This window comes from Macaca mulatta, chromosome X, assembly GCF_049350105.2.
Source record: "Macaca mulatta isolate MMU2019108-1 chromosome X, T2T-MMU8v2.0, whole genome shotgun sequence".
Taxonomy (NCBI): Eukaryota; Metazoa; Chordata; class Mammalia; order Primates; family Cercopithecidae; genus Macaca; species Macaca mulatta.
This window is the reverse complement of record NC_133426.1, coordinates 44217368-44235230: the sequence shown is the minus strand read 5'-3', so window position 1 is coordinate 44235230 and position 17863 is coordinate 44217368. Positions and strand designations below refer to the sequence as shown.

The window sequence follows — 17863 nt, the reverse complement described above, 5'->3', positions numbered from 1 at the left end:
TTGTTTCCTTTTTCCTTTTCTATTGAAGTGTGATTACACACAGTAAAATACACAGAAATTAAGTGTACAGTTGGATGAGTCTTAACAAATACATGTACCCGTATAACCTACCCCCAGATTGAGATGTAGAGCATTTTTCTTCCCCCAGAAAGTCCCCTCATGTGTTTTTCCTATCAATCCCACTCCCCACCACAGACAACTGCTGTCCTCATTTCGATCCCCATAGATGAGTGTTGTCTGATTTTTATTGTTTTAAAACTTACAATTCATTTCCTTGCAGAGAGGTAACAAAATTTAGAACAAAATTCTCTTTGGATTCTGTTTTGATCTCTTTTTAAAAGCCACTTGTAGGATCATTCATCTATTCCTGCCTCCCAGCCCCAGCAAAATTATTCTTTAATGTTGTTGTAGGCATACAACCCTCTGGAGAAATACATATATTGTTGATCTTGGAATATTTAAGGTGAAATGCCTGTATATTGATGTACAAAGGGATATTTTTGGTTTGGATTCATTTTTAGTTTTTCCAAATGCCCTGGATGAAAGAGTCTAGATAAATAGAAAGAATTTAGAACCAGCAGAGAGAACTTGAAGGAAATGGATCCAAATGAATTGCTACCCTTTGCATATGGCTACACTCATTCACTAACAGTTGTTGTTACATGATAGTGATTGTGAATGATGATGGATTATATGAAAATGCACAGAGCATCGTGGGATTTCATAGGTTTATGAAGAAAAAAATATATATATATATATTTAAAATTATACTTTAAGTGCTGGGATACATGTGCAGAATGTGCAGGTTTGTTACATAGGTATACACGTGCCATGGTGGTTTTCTGCACCCATCAACCCATCATCTACATTAGGTGTTTCTCCTAATGCTATCCCTCCCCTATCCCCCCATCCCCTGATAGGCCCTGGTGTGTGATATTCCCCTCCCTGTGTCCATGTGTTCTCATTGTTCAACTCCCATTTATGAGTGAGAACATGGAGTGTTAGGTTTTCTGTTCCTGTGTTAGTTTGCAGAGAATGATGGTTTCCAACTTCATCCATGTCCCTACAAAGGACGTGAACTCATCCTTTTTAATGACTGCATAGTATTCCATGGTGTATACGTGCCACATTTTCTTTATCCAGTCTATCATTGATGAGCATTTGCATTGGTTCCAAGTCTTTGCTATTGTGAATAGTGCTGCAGTAAACATACATGTGCATACATGTGTCTTTATAGTAGGATGATTTATAATCCTTTGGGTATATACCCAGTAATGGGATTGCTGGGTCAAATGGTATTTCTGGTTCTAGATCCTTAAGGAATTGCCACATTGTCTTCCATAATGGTTGAACTAATTTGCACTCCCATGAGCAGTGTAAAAGCATTCCTATTTTTCCACATCCTCTCCAACATCTGTTGTTTCCTGACTTTTTAATGATTGCCATTCTTTTTTTTTTTTTTCCTTCCGAAATGGAGTCTCACTCTGTTGTCCAGGCTGCAGTGCAGTGGCACGATCTTGACTCACTGCAAACTCTGCCTCCCGGGTTCAAGCAATTCTCTGCCTCAGCCTCCTGAGTAGCTGGGATTACAGGGGCCTGCCACCACATCCGGCTAACTTTTTTTTTTTTTTTGTATTTTTAGTAGAGATGGGGTTTCACCATCTTGGCCAGGTTGGTATTGAACTCCTGACCTCGTGACCCACCTGCCTCAGCCTCCCAATGATCACCATTCTAACTGGCATGAGATGGTATCTCATTGTGGTTTTGATTTGCATTTCTCTAATGACCAGTGATGATGAGCTTTTTTTAATATGTTTGTCGGCCATATAAATGTCTTGTTTTGAGAAGTGTCTGTTCATATCCTTTGCCCACTTTTTTATGTTTTTTTTTTTTGTTTTGTAAATTTGTTTAAGTTCCTTGTAGATTCTGGATATTAGCCCTTTGTCAGATGGATAGGTTGCAAAAATTTTCTTCCATTCTGTAGTTTGCCTGTTCACTCTGATGATAGTTTCTTTTGCTGTGCAGAAGCTCATTAGCATAATTAGATCCCATTTGTCAATTTTGGCTTTTGTTGCCATGCTTTTGGTGTTTTAGTCATGAAGTCTTTTTCCCTGCCTATGTCCTGAATGGTATTGCCTAGGTTTTCTTTAGAGTTTTTATGGTTTTAGGTCTTATGTTTAAGTCTTTAATCCATCTTGAGTTAATTTTTGTATAAGGTGTAAGGAAGGGGTCCAGTTTCAGTTTTCTGCATATGGCTAGCCAGTTTTCCCAACAACATTTATTAAATAGGGAATCCTTTCTTCATTGCTTGTTTTTGTCAGGTTTGTCAAAGATCAGATGGTTGTAGATGTGTAGTGTTATTTCTGAGGCCTCTCTTCTGTTGCATTGGTCTATATATCTGTTTTGGTACCAGTACCATGCTGTTTTGGTTACTATAACCTTGTAGTATAGTTTGAAGTCAGGTAGTGTGATGCCTCCAGCTTTGTTCTTTTTGCTTAGGATTGTCTTGGCTATATGAGCTCTTTTTTGGTTCCATATGAAATTTAAAGTAGTTTTTTCTAATTCTGTGAAGAAAGTCAATGGTAGCTTGATGGAGATGGCATTGAATCTATAGATTACTTTGGGCAGTCTGACCATTTTTGCAATATTGATTCTTCTATCCATGAGCATGGAATGTTTTTCCATTTGTTTGTGTCCTCCCTTATTTCCTCGAGCAGTGGTTTGTAGTTCTCCTTGAAGAGATCCTTCACATCCCTTGTGAATTGTATTCCTAGGTATTTTATTCTCTTTGTAGCAGTTGTGAATGGGAGTTCACTCATGATTTGGCTCTCTGTTTGTCTGTTATTGGTGTATAGGAATGCTTGTGTTTTTTGCACATTGATTTTGTGTCCTGAGACTTTGCCAAAGTTGCTTATCAGCTTAAGGAGATTTTGGGCTGAGATGATGGGGTTTTCTAAATATACAATCATGTCATCTGCAAATAGAGACAATTTGACTTCCTCTCTTCCTATTTGAATACCCGTTATTTCTTTCTCTTGCCTGATTGCCCTGGCCAGAACTTCCAATACTATGTTGAATAGGAGTGGTGAGAGAGGGCATCCTTGTCTTGTGCCAGCTTTCAAAGGGAATGCTTCCAGCTTTTTCCCATTCAGCATGATATTGGCTGTGGGTTTGTCATAAACAGCTCTTATTATTTTGAGATACATTCCGTCAATATCTAGTTTATGGAGAGTTTTTAGCATGAAGGGGTGTTGAATTTTATTGAAGGCCTTTTCTGTATCTATTGAGATAATCATGTGGTTTTTGTCATTGGTTCTATTTATGTAATTCATTACGTTTATTGATTTGCACATGTTGAACTGGCCTTGCATCCCAGGGATGAAGCTGACTTGATCTGGATGGATAAACTTTTTCATGTGCTACTGGATTGGGTTTGCCAGTATTTTATTCATGATTTTTGCATCGATCTTCATCAGGGATACTGGCCTGAAATTTTCTTTTTTTATTGTTGTGTCTCTGCCAGGTTTTGGTATCAGGATGATGCTGGCCTCATAAAATGAGTTAGGGAGGAGTGCCTCTTTTTCTGTTGTTTGAAATGGTTTCAGAAGGAATGGTACCAGCTCCTCTTTGTACCTCTGGTAGAATTTGGCTGTGAATTGATCTGGTCCTGGGCTTTTTTTGGTTGGTAGGCTATTGATTACTGCCTCAATTTCAGAACTTGTTATTGGTCTATTCAGGGATTTGACTTCTTCCTGGGTTAGTCTTGGGAGGGTGTATGTGTCCAGGAATTTATTTCTTCTAGATTTTCTAGTTTATCTGCGTAGAGGTGTTTATACTATTCTCTGATGGTAGTTTGTATTTCTGTGGGATCAGTGGTGATATCCTGTTTATCGTTTTTTATTGTGTCTATTTGATTCTTCTCACTTTTTTTCTTTGTCTGGCTATCTATTTTGACTGCTATCTATATAGACTGCTATCTATTAGCAGTCTATCTTTTTTGTTGATCTTTTCAGAAAACTACCTCCTGGATTCATTGATTTTTTGAAGGATTTTTCATGTCTCTATCTCCTTCAGTTCTGCTCTGATCTTAGTTATTTCTTGCCTTCTGCTAGCTTTTGCATTTGTTTGCTCTTGCTTCTCTAGTTCTTTTAATTGTGATGTTAGTGTGTTGATTTTAGATCTTTCCCACTTTCTCCTGTGGGCATTTAGTGCTATAAATTTCCCTCTAAACAGCGCTTTAGTTGTGTCCCAGAGATTGTGGTATGTTGTGTCTTTGTTCTCATTTGTTTCAAATAACTTATATATTTCTGCCTTAACTTTGTTATTTACCCAGTAGTCATTCAGGAGCAGGTTGTTCAGTTTCCATGCAGTTGTGCGGTTTTGAGTGAATTTCTTAATCCTGAGTTCTGAGTTGATTGCTCTGTGGTCTGAGAGACTGTTTGTTATGATTTCCGCTCTTTTGCATTTGCTGAGGAATGTTTTACTTCCCATTATGTGGTCAACTTTAGAATAATTGTGGTGCTGAGAAGAATGTATATCTGTTGATTTGGGGTGGAGAGTTCTGTAGATGTCTGTTAGGTCCGCTTGGTCCAGAGCTGAGTTCAAGTCCTGAATATCCTTGTTAATTTTCTGGCTCATTGATCTGTCTAATATTGACAGTGGGTTGTTAAAGTCTCTCATTATTATTGTGTGGAAGTCTAAATCTCTTTGTAGGTCTCTAAGAACTTGCTTTATGAATCTGGGTGCCCCTGTATTGGGTGCATATATATTTAAGATAGTTAGCTCTTCTTGTTGCATTGATCTCTTTACCATTATGAAATGCCCTTCTTTGTCTTTTTTGATCTTTGCTGGCTTAAAGTCTGTTTTATCAGAGACTAGGATAGCAACCCCTGCTTTTTTTTGCTTTCCATTTGCTTGGTAAATCTTCCTCCCTCCCTTTATTTTGAGCTATGTGTGTCTTTGCATGTGAGATGAGTCTCCTGAATACAGCACACCGACGTGTCTTGACTCTTCATCCAATTTGCCAGTCTGTGTCTTTTAATTGGGGCATTTAGCCTGTTTACATTTAAGGTTAAAATTGTTATGTGTGAATTTGATCCTGTCATTATGATGCTAGCTGGTTATTTTGTCCATTAGTTGATGCAGTTTCTTCATAGCGTCGACGGTCTTTACAATTTGGTATGTTTTTGTGGTGGCTGGTACCAGTTTTTCCTTTCCACATTTAGTGCTTCCTTCAGGAGCTCCTGTAAGGCAGGCCTGGTGATGACAAAATCTTTCAGTATTTGCTTGTCTGTAAAGGATTTTATTTCCCCCTTGCTTATGAAGCCTAGTTTGGCTGGATATGAAATTCTGGGTTGAAAATTCTTTTCTTTAAGGATGTTGAATATTGGCCCCCACTTTCTTGTGGCTTGTAGGGTTTCTTCAGAGAGGCCTGCTGTTAGTCTGATGGGCTTCCCTTTGTGGGTAACCTGCCCTTTCTCTCTGGCTGCCCTTAACACTTTTTCCTTCATTTCAACCTTGGTGAATCTGACAATTATATGTCTTGGGGTTTCTCTTCTTGAGGAGTATCTTTGTGGTGTCCTCTGTATTTCCTAAATTTGAAGGTTGGCCTGTCTTGCTATGTTGGGGAAGTTCTCCTGGATAATATCCTGAAGAGTGTTTTGCAACTTGGTTCCATTCTCCCTATCACTTTCAGGTACGTCAAACGTATGTTTGGTGTTTTCACATAGTCCCATATTTCTTGGAGGCTTTGTTTGTTCCTTTTCATTCTTTTTTTCTCTTATCTTGTCTTCATGCTTTATTTCATTAAGTTGATCTTCCGTCTCTGATATCCTTTCTTCCGCTTGATCGATTCGGCTATTGATACTTGTGTATGCTTCACAAAGTTCCCGTGCTGTGTTTTTCAGCTCCATCAGGTCTTTTATGTTCTTCTCTAAGCTGGTTATTCTAGTTAGCAATTCCTCTAACCTGTTTTCAAGGTTCTTAGCTTTCTTGCATTGGGTTACAATATGCTCCTTTAGCTCAGAGGAGTTTGTTATTACCCACCTTCTGAAGCCTACTTCTGTCAATTCATCAAACTCATTCTCCGTCCAGTTTTGTTCTCTTGCTGGCAAGGAGTTGTGGTCCTTTGGAGGAGAAGAAGTGTTCTGGTTTTTGGAATTTTCAGCCTTTTTGTGCTAGTTTTTCCTCATCTTTGTGGATTTATCTACCTTTGGTCTTTGATGTTGGTGACCTTTGGATGGAGTTTTCATTTGGACATCCTTTTTGTTGATGTTGATGCTATTCCTTTCTGTTCGTTAGTTTTCCTTCTAATAGTCAGGCTTCTCTGCTGCAGGTCTGCTGGAGTTTGCTGGAGCTCCACTCCAGACCTTGTTTGCCTGGGTATCACCAGTGGAGGCTGCAGAACAGCAAAGATTGCTGCCTGTTCCTTCCTCTGGAAGCTTCATCCCAGAGGTGCACCCGCCAGATGCCAGCTGGAGGTCTCCTGTAAGAGGTGTCTGTCAACCCTTGCTGGGAGGTGTCTCCTAGCAGGAGGCACAGGGGTCAGGGACCCACTTGAGGAGACAATCTGTCCCTTAGCAGAGCTCGAACGCTGTGCTAGGAGATATGCTGCTCTCTTCAGAGCTGGCAGGAGGAACGTTTAAGTCTGCTGAAACTGTGTCCACAGCCACCCCTTCCCCCATGTGCTGTGTCCCAGGAAGATGGAAGTTTTATCTATAAGCCTGTGACTAGGGCTGCTGCCTTTCTTTCAGTGATGCCTTACCCAGAGAGAAGGAATCTAGAGAGGTAGTCTGGCTACAAAATCTTTGCCAAGCTGTGGTGGACCCCACCCAGTTAGAACTTCCTGGAGGCTTTGTTTACACTCTGAGGGGAAAACTGCCTACACAAGCCTCAGTAATGGCGGATGCCCCTCCCCCCACCAAGCTCCAGCATCCCAGATCGACTTTAGACTGCTGTGCTGGCAGCAAGAATTTCAAGCCATTGGTCTTAGCTTGCTGGGCTCTGTGGGGTTGGGATCCACTGAGCTAGACCACTTGGCTCCCTGGCTTCCACCTCCTTTCCAGGGGAGTGAGCAGTTCTGTCTCACTGGTGTTCCAGGCGCCACTGGGGTATGAAAAAAAACTCCTGCAGCTAGCTTGGTGTCTGCCCAAACAGCTGCCCAGTTTTGTGCTTGAAACCTAGGGCCCTGGTGGTGTAGGCACCTGAGAAAATCTCCTGGTCTGAGGGTTGCAAAGACCATGGGAAAAGCATAGTATCTGGGCTGGAGTGCACTGTTCCTCATGGCATAGTCCTTCATGGCTTCTGTTGGCTAGGGGAGGGAGTTCCCCGACCCCTTGCGCTTCCTGGGTGAGGCAACGCCCCACCCTGCTTTGGCTCGCCCTCCCTGGGCTGCACCTACTGTCTAACCATTCCCAATGAGATGAGCCAAATACCTCAGTTGGAAATGCAGAAATCACCCCCCTTCTGCACTGATCTCGCTGGGAGCTGCAGACCGGAGCTGTTCCTATTCGGCCATCTTGCCAGCCACCCCCAGAAAAAGATCTTTTGTGCCAGGAATTGCGAATAAATACCAAGAACAGCTAAGAAATGTTTTAAATAATTTCCTTTCAGAGTGGGAACATCATTTTAGCATTTATTCCCTTAGGGAGAAAATTCTTCAATAAATATAGAAATCTTTGGGAAATTAGGAGTTTAATAAGAGGCTTCTATATTGACTTTCATACATTTACTTCTGCAGTGTTTGCTGTCTTGAACTGTAAAGTTAAAATTAAACAATTTAACTTAGACTGAAAAGAATCCCAATGGTATATTATCAATAATGCTTTTCTTAGAGGCCTCATAATGCCAAAGAAACGTTTTTCAATCAATTGAAATTGTGGTCCCATAATTTCATTTAAATATCAGGGATAAGCCTGAAGAGTCTTTGGAAAGCCATCATGTCTCCCCGCTGTCTTGGGTTAAGACTGCACCTAGACTGCCCTCAACAGATAGAAATTTCAAGAATTTACAAAAAGATTGTATAACCTGATTTGGGATAACATCTCCCTTGTCAGTGTGCACTTCTTTATGTAACAGTCCTATTTGATTACATCAGATGAAATGGGGGCAGTTTAACTCCACGACAGGGCTGCAGAAGTGCAAATAGAGGGAAGAGTTACATCAAGAAGACTATGGAACTAGTGGTTCCTGGGCCAGAGGACAGCCGAGGCAGAGGCTCTGCAGACCTTAAGTTCTCCATTTGCTGTGCTCCTGTTTCTCCGGGGCATTCTTATCCTTGATACCTAAAGCTTTTTGAGCTAAAATAAAACAGTGAATATATTTCTTCCCTTTTACCTTCACAAAAATCTTTGAATGAATAAGAATTATGTACACATATGAATTTCCCAGTGAAAAGACAAATTATGTTTTTGGTTGAGATATAATTAACATAGAGTCAATTGTATAAATCTTAAGTGTATAGGTCAACACGTTTTGTAAAATGTGTGCAGTTGAGTAACCAACACAAAAATCGAGATGTAGAATATTTTTATCACTTTAGAAAGCTCCTTTCTCCCCCTTTCTGGTCAAATTCCCTACCTAGAGGCAATTACTATTCTGATTTCTGTTACCATAGATTAGTTTTGTCTGTTCTTAAATAAGAATTTTAAATCTTTGAGAAAAGTCAGTTTTAAAAAATATTAAAGAAGTATAGTTTTTTTCATTTATTTATTTATTTAGATACGGAGTATTGCTCTGTTGCCCAGGCTGGAGTGCAGTGGCACAATCTTGGCTCACTGCAACCTCTGCCTCCCAGGTTCAAGGAATTCTCCTGCCTCAGCCTCCTGAGTAGCTGGGATTACTGGCGCCTGCCACCACACCTGGCTAAATGTTTTTGTATTTTTAGTAGGGATGACCAGGCTGGTCTCAAACTCCTGGCCTCAAATGATCCACCTACCTTGGCCTCCCAAGGTGCTGAGATTACAGGTGTGAGTCACCCCGCCTGGCCAGAAGTATAATTTAGTGTATTAATGTTTAATATGAAAAACTTCTTCATACTTGTTTGTCTCTATTCTTAAGGTTAAAACTGGTTATAGATGCATATGTATCTATGTCATAGTTGAAATTAAAAAACAAAATCACAGAATAGTCTATAGAAAAGTAGATCTTTTTTGTTTTCTTTTTTTTTTGAGACAGGGTCATATTCTGTTGCCTAGGCTGGAGCGCAGTGGTGTGAACATAGCTCACTGTAGCCTTGACCTCCTGAGGTCAACAATTCTCCCATCTCAGCCTCCTGAGTAGCTGGGACTATAGGCGTGTAACACCGTACCTGGCTAATGTTTTTTTTTTTAAGAGTTGTGTTTTTGGCCGGGCGCAGTGGCTCAAGCCTGTAATCCCAGCACTTTGGGAGGCCGAGACGGGCAGATCACGAGGTCAGGAGATCGAGACCATCCTGGCTAACACAGTGAAACCCCGTCTCTACTAAAAAAATACAAAAAACTAGCTGGGTGAGGCGGCGGGCACCTGTAGTCCCAGCTACTCGGGAGGCTGAGGCAGGAGAATGGCGTAAACCCGGGAGGCGGAGCTTGCAGTGAGCTGAGATCCAGCCACTGCACTCCAGCCTGGGCGACAGAGCGAGACTCCGTCTCAAAAAAAAAAAAAAAAGAAAAAGAGTTGTGTTTTTGCCATGTTGCCCAGGCTGATCTTGAACTCCTGAACTCAAGCAATTTTCCCGCTTTGGCCTCCCAAAATGCTGGGATTACAGGCATGAGCCACCGTACCTGGCCAAAAATATATCTTTATATATTTGTCACTTGATTGTGTGTATCTTAGAAGTGATTATGCAAACCCTGCAACTATTACTGACATTTTCTCCATTTGCAGGTTCTAGAACACGTAGAGCCCTTACGTCCCTACGAATCCCTTGACACCCTGAAACAGTTCCTCCAGTATCATGGCAAGATTTTGTGTTTCTTCTGCCTGTGGGATGACTCAGTCTCAATGTTTGGAGACCGTAGAGAACTCATCCTGCATTACTTCTTGTGTGATGATACTATTGAAATCAAAGAATTGCTTCCACACAACTCAGGCCGAGATGCTATAAAAATGTTCCTCCGGAGGAGTAAGCTGCCCAAGGTGAGCAGTGGACATAACCACTTTCTGAATTTGCTTGTGAGTCAAGAGACTAGAGTCACTGTTTGGAATGTTGTGTGTTATGACTATGTGATGATAATAACCATGCACTGGTGCAGGTATTTAGAAAACTTTCATTTTGTGCTCTCTATTAATATACATCTGTGAAAGTAATACAGAGAATATGATCAATTAGAGTTGGAACATTGAAGTTAAGGCAAGTAAAGGAAAAAAGTCAAATGTAAGAGAAAGCACCTATTCATCATTGAGTTCATATCCAGTTTTATGAAACTAAATGACTCCTTAGTAAAAGAATTGCTTGTGGCTTTGGACGGGGCACTACAGACTACTGAGGAGAGCCCATGGTTTGGTCTAGGTTGTGAATACAAACACATACTATACACATGCACCTACATGTGCATGTACACATGCACTCACAAACATACACATGCAAATTTACAAACCAAAGTGCCTTTTCTGAGTGTAGCAACTGGTCACCAACTAGCCACTAGCTAGTGGCAGTGATGACTTTTGCATTTTATTTGATATTAAAAAGAGTTGTCAGATTGATTTCTATAAATATTTATGGCCATTTGAGAGCTCATGTAATTTGGGGGCAGCAGAAACTTCCCAGACCTGGATTAGAGTTGTGAGTCTGCCCCTTAATAGTTGTGCTACCTTGGGCAAATCGCATAACCTCTTTGAGCTTATTTCCCTGTCTTTAAAATGTGGTAACATAGTAAAAAAACAAAAAAACAAAAAAACACCATCAAAGGACCTGTAAACACCTATAAGGACACTTAAAAACATAAAGGCTTTTTCAAAAGCTCTGTTATATTTTCTTTCTTATTTGGGTAAAGTATCTTCTTAGTGCACATGGAAAGGTTACCATAACACTGATTTCCGAGGCAAATAACTGCTGACCATTCAGTCTTCACGGGAGGTTTTTCCAGATTCTCTGAGCCCACTGCCAGAAGCCCTACTGCGTGTGCTTGGAGGCAGGGGAGGCACAGTTTGTCCCAGAGTGAGCCCTGGGATACGCATAGCAGGCAACCAGGAGGTGCCAGAAAAACCTGTTTTTAGAATGACTTTGAAAAATAGGCTAAATATAAAATAATAATGACATACCTGACATTTACAGTGTGCCAACATCAGTTAATTCATTTTATTCATTCATTCAACAAATATTCATTGAGTGCCACCTGTATGCCAGCCCTGGAGTTATAGTAAGAAAGGGAATGGATTAAATCCTACCACACCTTGTTTTGATTTTGTCTTCCAGAATTGCCCACCTAGAGTCTATCAACCAGGCCAGATAACAGATCGAGCGGTTCTCAATTTGTATGGTGACTTTATAAAGAACCAAGCGGATGGCTTCCTGATGGATAGATATAAGGGAAGGAACCTCACATTTTATTACCTGTTTCTAGGGTGACTTCTTTGGAACCTGAATAGTGGGGCGAGTTACATACTCTTTTCTTGTGAGATTGTGAATGAAATCGATGATTACATAAATATACATTGTACTGCTGTTTATTAGTAATAAGCATGCTGAAATGTCTATATAAATATATGCATTGCATTGCAGTTTGTAAGTATAATACTACAGTGCTAAAATAATACTTTAGAACATTAACATCAACTGGTTGCTTTTTTATTTGATTTTTAAAATTTAGTTATTAAAGACTGAAGTTTTATTTTTAATTTCCTTTTTTTCTCTGGGAAGAGGTTCCTGGTTCTTTGGAGGGTCCATGGTGCCAATGCTATGTTCCTTTGTCTTTATTAGCTAGGAGAAGTAGACCAAGAGTTTTACAAAGATAGTGACCTGTCCCTCGGAGTCACCATCAATGTGTGGGGAAGAAAAGTGCTCCTTTATGACTGTGATGAATTTACAAAGTCTTATTATAAGTCTAAATATGGAATTGGTAAGTGATACGTATGTCAATTAAAATATTTTTAAAATTAAACTCTTTGTTCCCCAGTTAAGATTTTACTTTGGAGTTTCAAATGCTAGGCTCATAATAGCTACCACTTATTGTGCATTTGCTATCTTCCAGCTGTTTGTTGTCTTATATATTCCTAACAATTCTCTATGGGTAGGCTCATGATCCCCGTTTTAGAGGTGAAAAAAACTGAGACTTAAAGGGGGCTCATTTGTCCAAGGTTATGCAGTGAGCAAAGAGTGAGCCAAGATTTGAACTTGTCTGCCTGATGCCAGGGACTTCCATTTTCCTTTATAGTCCTCTGCCCCACTCCGGTATGGGGTAAATGTTTTGGCTGAGCAATCAAAATGGAAAATGAATGCTTTTCTTTTCACTTAATTCTTACCACAATGGGTATACCTAACTGAGTTATCAAGGGAATTCTCTTCTGCTAGTTTTGCTCTCCCTTTCCTGGTGAGGCTCAGCCAGGTCTTAAGCTTCTCTCTTCTCAGACATTAACTCCGTTCCAATAAGGTTAGTTCAGTTCAGAATGAAAATGAGCTATTGATTGAGCACCTACTATATGTAGGTCATTGTAGTAGACTTAGGAGATACAGAATTGCATAAGAGGTTTCTAGGCTGGAAGGGGAACTGAGACCTGCAGCGTGTGACACCGTGTTACAAGTGTCTTGGAAGCTGGTGGAGGATGTGACGTGAAACCTAAAACATAAACCCTCATTTGTTAAACTCCCCTCTACCTGAGTCTCCAGGTACCTGCTGCTGCTAGAAATTGATGGGACTTGCTGACGTCCCAGTTTGGGACTGGAGTTGGGATAGGGGGTACTTAGTCCTGTACTTCTCTCTGGACCTTGGAGTATTCATATGAACACACTTCCCCGAGGGGTGAGATGGAAGCCAAGTGCAACCGCAGCTTCTTAAAAGACAAGGTGCTTTGTCTCTAGAATGAGATGAAGCCATACTATGTGTCTTGTTGTCTGCATTGTGTAGTATTCCTGGCCTTCTGGGAGTCTCTATATTGTGAGAGAAGGCACATCAAGCACACAAAGGGGTTAGAGTAAAAAAGGCTTTCAGTTTTACTCTTAGGTTCATTAGGGGAATTTGTTGCACTGCATCTGCATGCCAGATTAGTCAAAATGTATGGGCCCTACTGGGGCCAAATTGGTGACCTCTTTTTATTTTATTTTCTAAAATTAGTCCCCTTCAGTGGACACAGTTGGGCATATTTGCCTTGGGGACTGTGGACAAGAAGCAGCCAGGAATGTGTAGGTGGCAGCTGCTCTGGAGAAGCTGCTGGTGGCCCTTAGACTATGGGAAAAGAATTTGGCCTTTAATAAATGTAGATGCCTGTTTGGAATCCATAAGTCTTTAGTATAGAATGAAAATTTAAATGTATATATCAAGATGAGTCACCAAAAACCATAACTTACACCTGATGATTACCTTAATATAAAGGACGTGGTAAATGTTCCAAAGCATTGTATGATTCCTTAAACATAAAGTCCAACTTTTGGTTGATGTTTGTCTGTCAGCTTGGTGAGAATATGAAAGTTGAATTTGGGAAAATGAATGTCCTAGTGGTGAGACTTAGTATGTTGTTAGGGTCTTAACGGCTTCTCTAGAAAATTTTTGGAGGCAATGTGAATTCCTTGTTGTGCTCCAAATCGAGTCATCCTGGGTAAATGTACCAGCTTCAAATGTCCTATGGTCCATTTCAGTTGAGTCCTTGTGCTTAATTTCTTTCTGTTCACTTCTTTTGTTCACTCTGTGGACTAATTGTATTATGTAAAAAAAAGTACTCTGTGCCTCTAAAGCTAATATAACATGAGCATTATGCATTTAAACAGAAAATTATGCAAATGCAAAATTATGATGCATTTCATAGTCACACTGACTTTTTATATTTCTCATAACATATGTTAAAATATCCCATTTAACAGACACTATTATTACACAACATTTCTTAAGTTACAACAGTGTACTTAATGTAAGTAAAGACTAGAAATTATATCTATGATGAGGTGGAGGGGAGAATGAATCAGTATTCTCTGATAATCTTTGCGTTTGTTTTTCCTGATTTTTTGGTAAGGTGAAATTAATATCCTTAATGTTACTTAGATACAGTTATTTCTGCCATTTTAATTTTATTTATAGTTCATCCGGTCCCAGCAATTTTTTAAACTGACCAAATTACATGTGTTATGTTTCGGTATCCTTAAAACCCAAACCAGGACAAAGTCCCATCAATCATTGTGGTTCTGTCAATAATCGTGGTCACATTTCCTCCCTTGTCAATTATTGCGTTCAGTAGAAAACCTGGGTGTCTCCACTGTGCAGCACGCAGGAAGGATCTGACAAGTACCAGCAACACAGCTAGGGGCCTCTCTAGCAGGAAGTCGGGGAAGACTTCTAACGCAGAATGCAGCCTTGGTGCTTTAGTACCTTCTCCTGTGTGATGATACCCCAACATATTTTGGGGGGAGAAAAAATGGCAAAGACAAGGAGTTGGCCACAGTCCCAAGAAAGGTACATGGATAACCTTTCTATTTATGTAGAAGTGGAGGGCTTGCTAGAATTCCAAGAGACATTTGAGCTCCTGTGTAAAACTCAATCTCTTAAGATGATTCCTTCATACTTTTAAGGATTCTAAGGAGAAGGTGATTCCATAGATTTCTTCTCTTTAATAGTGCAGTGTGACCCCCTCCATCAGGCAGTTTGGCCATCCCTCTGGCCCTGGCTTGCCTGCTGGGCTGTAGCATGTCACTCCCACATTATTTTATGTGAATGAACACCGACCGGCAGATGGAGGTCTGTTGATCTTTCCTATAGCAGGAAGGTTGAAAAAGGCTCTAGGGGTTCCAGCAGGTGTTTCTTTCACTAAAAGGACAGGGATCAAATGTAAACTGTTCATACGTAGGAATTTCTGCTTTAGGTTGTTATTTGTCTATCAGTGGACTTTCTTATTTTTTCTTAGTGGCTGGGACAATGAAACTAGTAACAAGACTGTTCATTCTCATTGCTTTTGAACACTTATTAGGCTATACTTAGATTGAACAAAAATCTTAAAGACCTTTAATTTTGTGGAGTCATTTCTGGCCATCTCTGAATTTTTAGGAACAGCAGAACATTTAAGATGAGTGTTTAATGATTATTTGAGGGAACTGGACACTTAAAATTGCATCAATAGGATAGAATTGGCTTCTGGTCTCATCACATGGTCCTGATGGACCTAACAATTTTGTTTTTTTTGCTTCCCATATAAAATGAAGATGATTGAGATGGGAGGATTCTTAAAGATTTTATAGCTCTAACATGATGTGATTCACGAATATAGGTTTCATTGAAATCATTTGATGTGGGTATTGAATACAAGTACAAGTGGATTTACCTTGAAGCTAATGAATCATAATCTTTAGAGGTCTTCCTTTCCAGGGGTCCCAATCCAAGGCCCTGGCCTAATTTTGTCTTAGTAGTTTGACATTCTTCGTCTAGAAGAGCTTCGCCCAAATTATTTAAGCTTCTAGCCTCCCAAAACCTGTATTCATCTCTAGGCTACTAGAACATAAGCAATGAAATTGAAGGCTTTTCCCAGTAGTCTTTCCCACTGAGATGGGGAATAGAAAATCACCACGAAGAAACATTAAGACTCCTTTGTAATATGTATCATCTCTCTGCCAATTTGTTGGAATCTCGTCAACCATGGGTGGACGTTCGAGATATATATATATATATATATATATATATATATATATATATATATGTTTTGACAAGTCACTTGGAATTAGAGAAATCAGATAATTAAAAGATATATCTGTCTCAGGATCTAGCAGAATGCCAACTTAAGACATTGGGGAAGATGCTTTGTACAAAAATGTATACTTTTTCATTTATTCAATGAATATTTTTGAACACCTAAAACATGCGGGATGCTGGGATGATGGAAAACCAAAGTGAAGAAACTTGTCATTCAGCTGTGAGTTCAGAGCTTTGTGAATGTATGCAAATTACCCAGAGAAGTGGAATTTAAAGTTGGATCTTGAGCCAGAGTTTCCAAAAAGATGTATGTGGTGGTATAAAAGTCAGGCATGATGGAGTGGAAAAGTTCTCAGCTTTTATACACTAGATGGCACTGTGGGTGCAGAGGAAAGCTCTAAATTGGTTCTTTTGTTACTTAAATCTGTTGCAAAAATTATATGGTTGAGAAAACAACAGTGTGTTATAAGCCCTGTAATTCTGGGGGGAAGTGTAGAATGCAGTCCTAATTACTTTGAGATTCAATATGTGTCCTCTTTTGGTTAGACTGCTTAGATTGGTACGTAGAGTTGTATGTATATGTCTCCTGTTGTAAGAAACTGCTCAGGCCCAGATTTTTTAGTAATCACATAGAGCTCTCCTGCCATGGTTATGATGCTCTTCCTGAAATGAAAGACCAAACAGTGGTGCGTTAGATGTAATGGTTAGCAATGATAGAATCTACTGCAATTCTGCCCAATTCCAAGATTTGAACTCTCCTCTTTATTTCCAAGACTTTTCTTTAATCACCACAAAAATAGTAATAGTTGAAGCTCACAAGTCACTTCTGTACAGGCAGACTGGCTCCCCCCTTTCACTGAGTCACCTTTATAAACCTGTCTGCTGTAAGCAGTCTCTGTTAGGATGTAACAAGACTCTTTTGGGGATTGTGTTTGGGGAAATTTCACACAAAGGCTGCTAGGAAGTCTAAGGAAATATGAAAGCTGAAAATGTTTTCAACAAGAGTTAGAAATGGCCTCAAGCTCTTAGCCTTTTGATCATCAGTTAAAACACAAAACAAAAACAAAAAAACCACCTTAATATTAAGAGTTAGGTTGTCTTGGATGAAAAATTGATCTCCATTTTCTCTTCTAGAGGTGTACACTAAAATTTGTACTCTTCCTCTATGAGAACTTCGACAGTGGAAAAGGAAATATTTGCTTATGTAGAACTCCTTTCATTCATGATTGAAAACACCTATGTCATACTGAAGCTTAGAGAAGAAGTAGAAAATAGATTCTGTGGGAGTTTGTTTTGTTTCATTTTAGGAAAGATCTGGCATCTTTTTTGCCATTTATGTTGGAGACAAACACAGTGACTTGGATAGATCGGGTCAATATGTTCCTTGCTCTGGAGAGCACGGTTGCTTCTGAGATTGTACAGCTTCGCAAATGAGTACCTGAAAGCTCCTAGGCTATTACAAATATCTTACCAGCTCTCTCTCCATCTCTCTTTCCTCACAGATGATAAGTATATAAATAAAATCAACAGTATTTACCGCATAGCACTCCCTTGGAGAGAGTAGGCAGTTGGCTATTTTAAAAGTTTTTTCTCTTTCTGTTTTGTTTGTTCACTTCATTGCATTTGAGTGCAATTGTAGTCTTTTCTTGGGCTTAACAAAAGCTACCTGGGGCTGTGGCTGGTGAGAGGAAAGTTTTATTTTGGTGTTTGTTTTTGAACTTCATAGGGAAATACTATGACCTGGAGTTGATTTGGAGGCAATGGAGGGTACTCAAATAGAGGGTGCAGTAGGAGGAGATGGTGGATGGGGAAGGATAAAGGTGAATAGTGAGGAATAAGTCCTGTTTGGAAAAGAATTTTATTAGTGAGTGTTGACTGAGATAGGAGAGGGCTAAATTACAGGTTAAAATATGGAATGAGTGGCATAAAGTTTCAAGTATGAATTTTCATATTATTGGAAAAATCAGAGGAGAACAAAAAATATTCAGAAATGGGAATGTGATGACAAAATATAAACGTTTACTTATTTGACATAGATTCTTTTTTTTTTTTTTTTAACT

The 17863-nt window shown here is 39.7% G+C and overlaps 1 protein-coding gene across 1 annotated transcript in view; it reads left to right on the top strand.

Annotated features, from left to right (window-relative positions):
* The window catches only part of EFHC2 (EF-hand domain containing 2), a 197292-nt gene that overhangs the window by 83162 nt on the left and 96267 nt on the right, over nucleotides 1-17863 (top strand). Inside the window, exons 5-7 of the mRNA XM_077988768.1 lie at nucleotides 9862-10113; nucleotides 11393-11504; nucleotides 11895-12035. Coding sequence (XP_077844894.1) covers nucleotides 9862-10113; nucleotides 11393-11504; nucleotides 11895-12035 — 505 coding nt within the window. The remainder of the gene's footprint in view (nucleotides 1-9861; nucleotides 10114-11392; nucleotides 11505-11894; nucleotides 12036-17863) is intronic.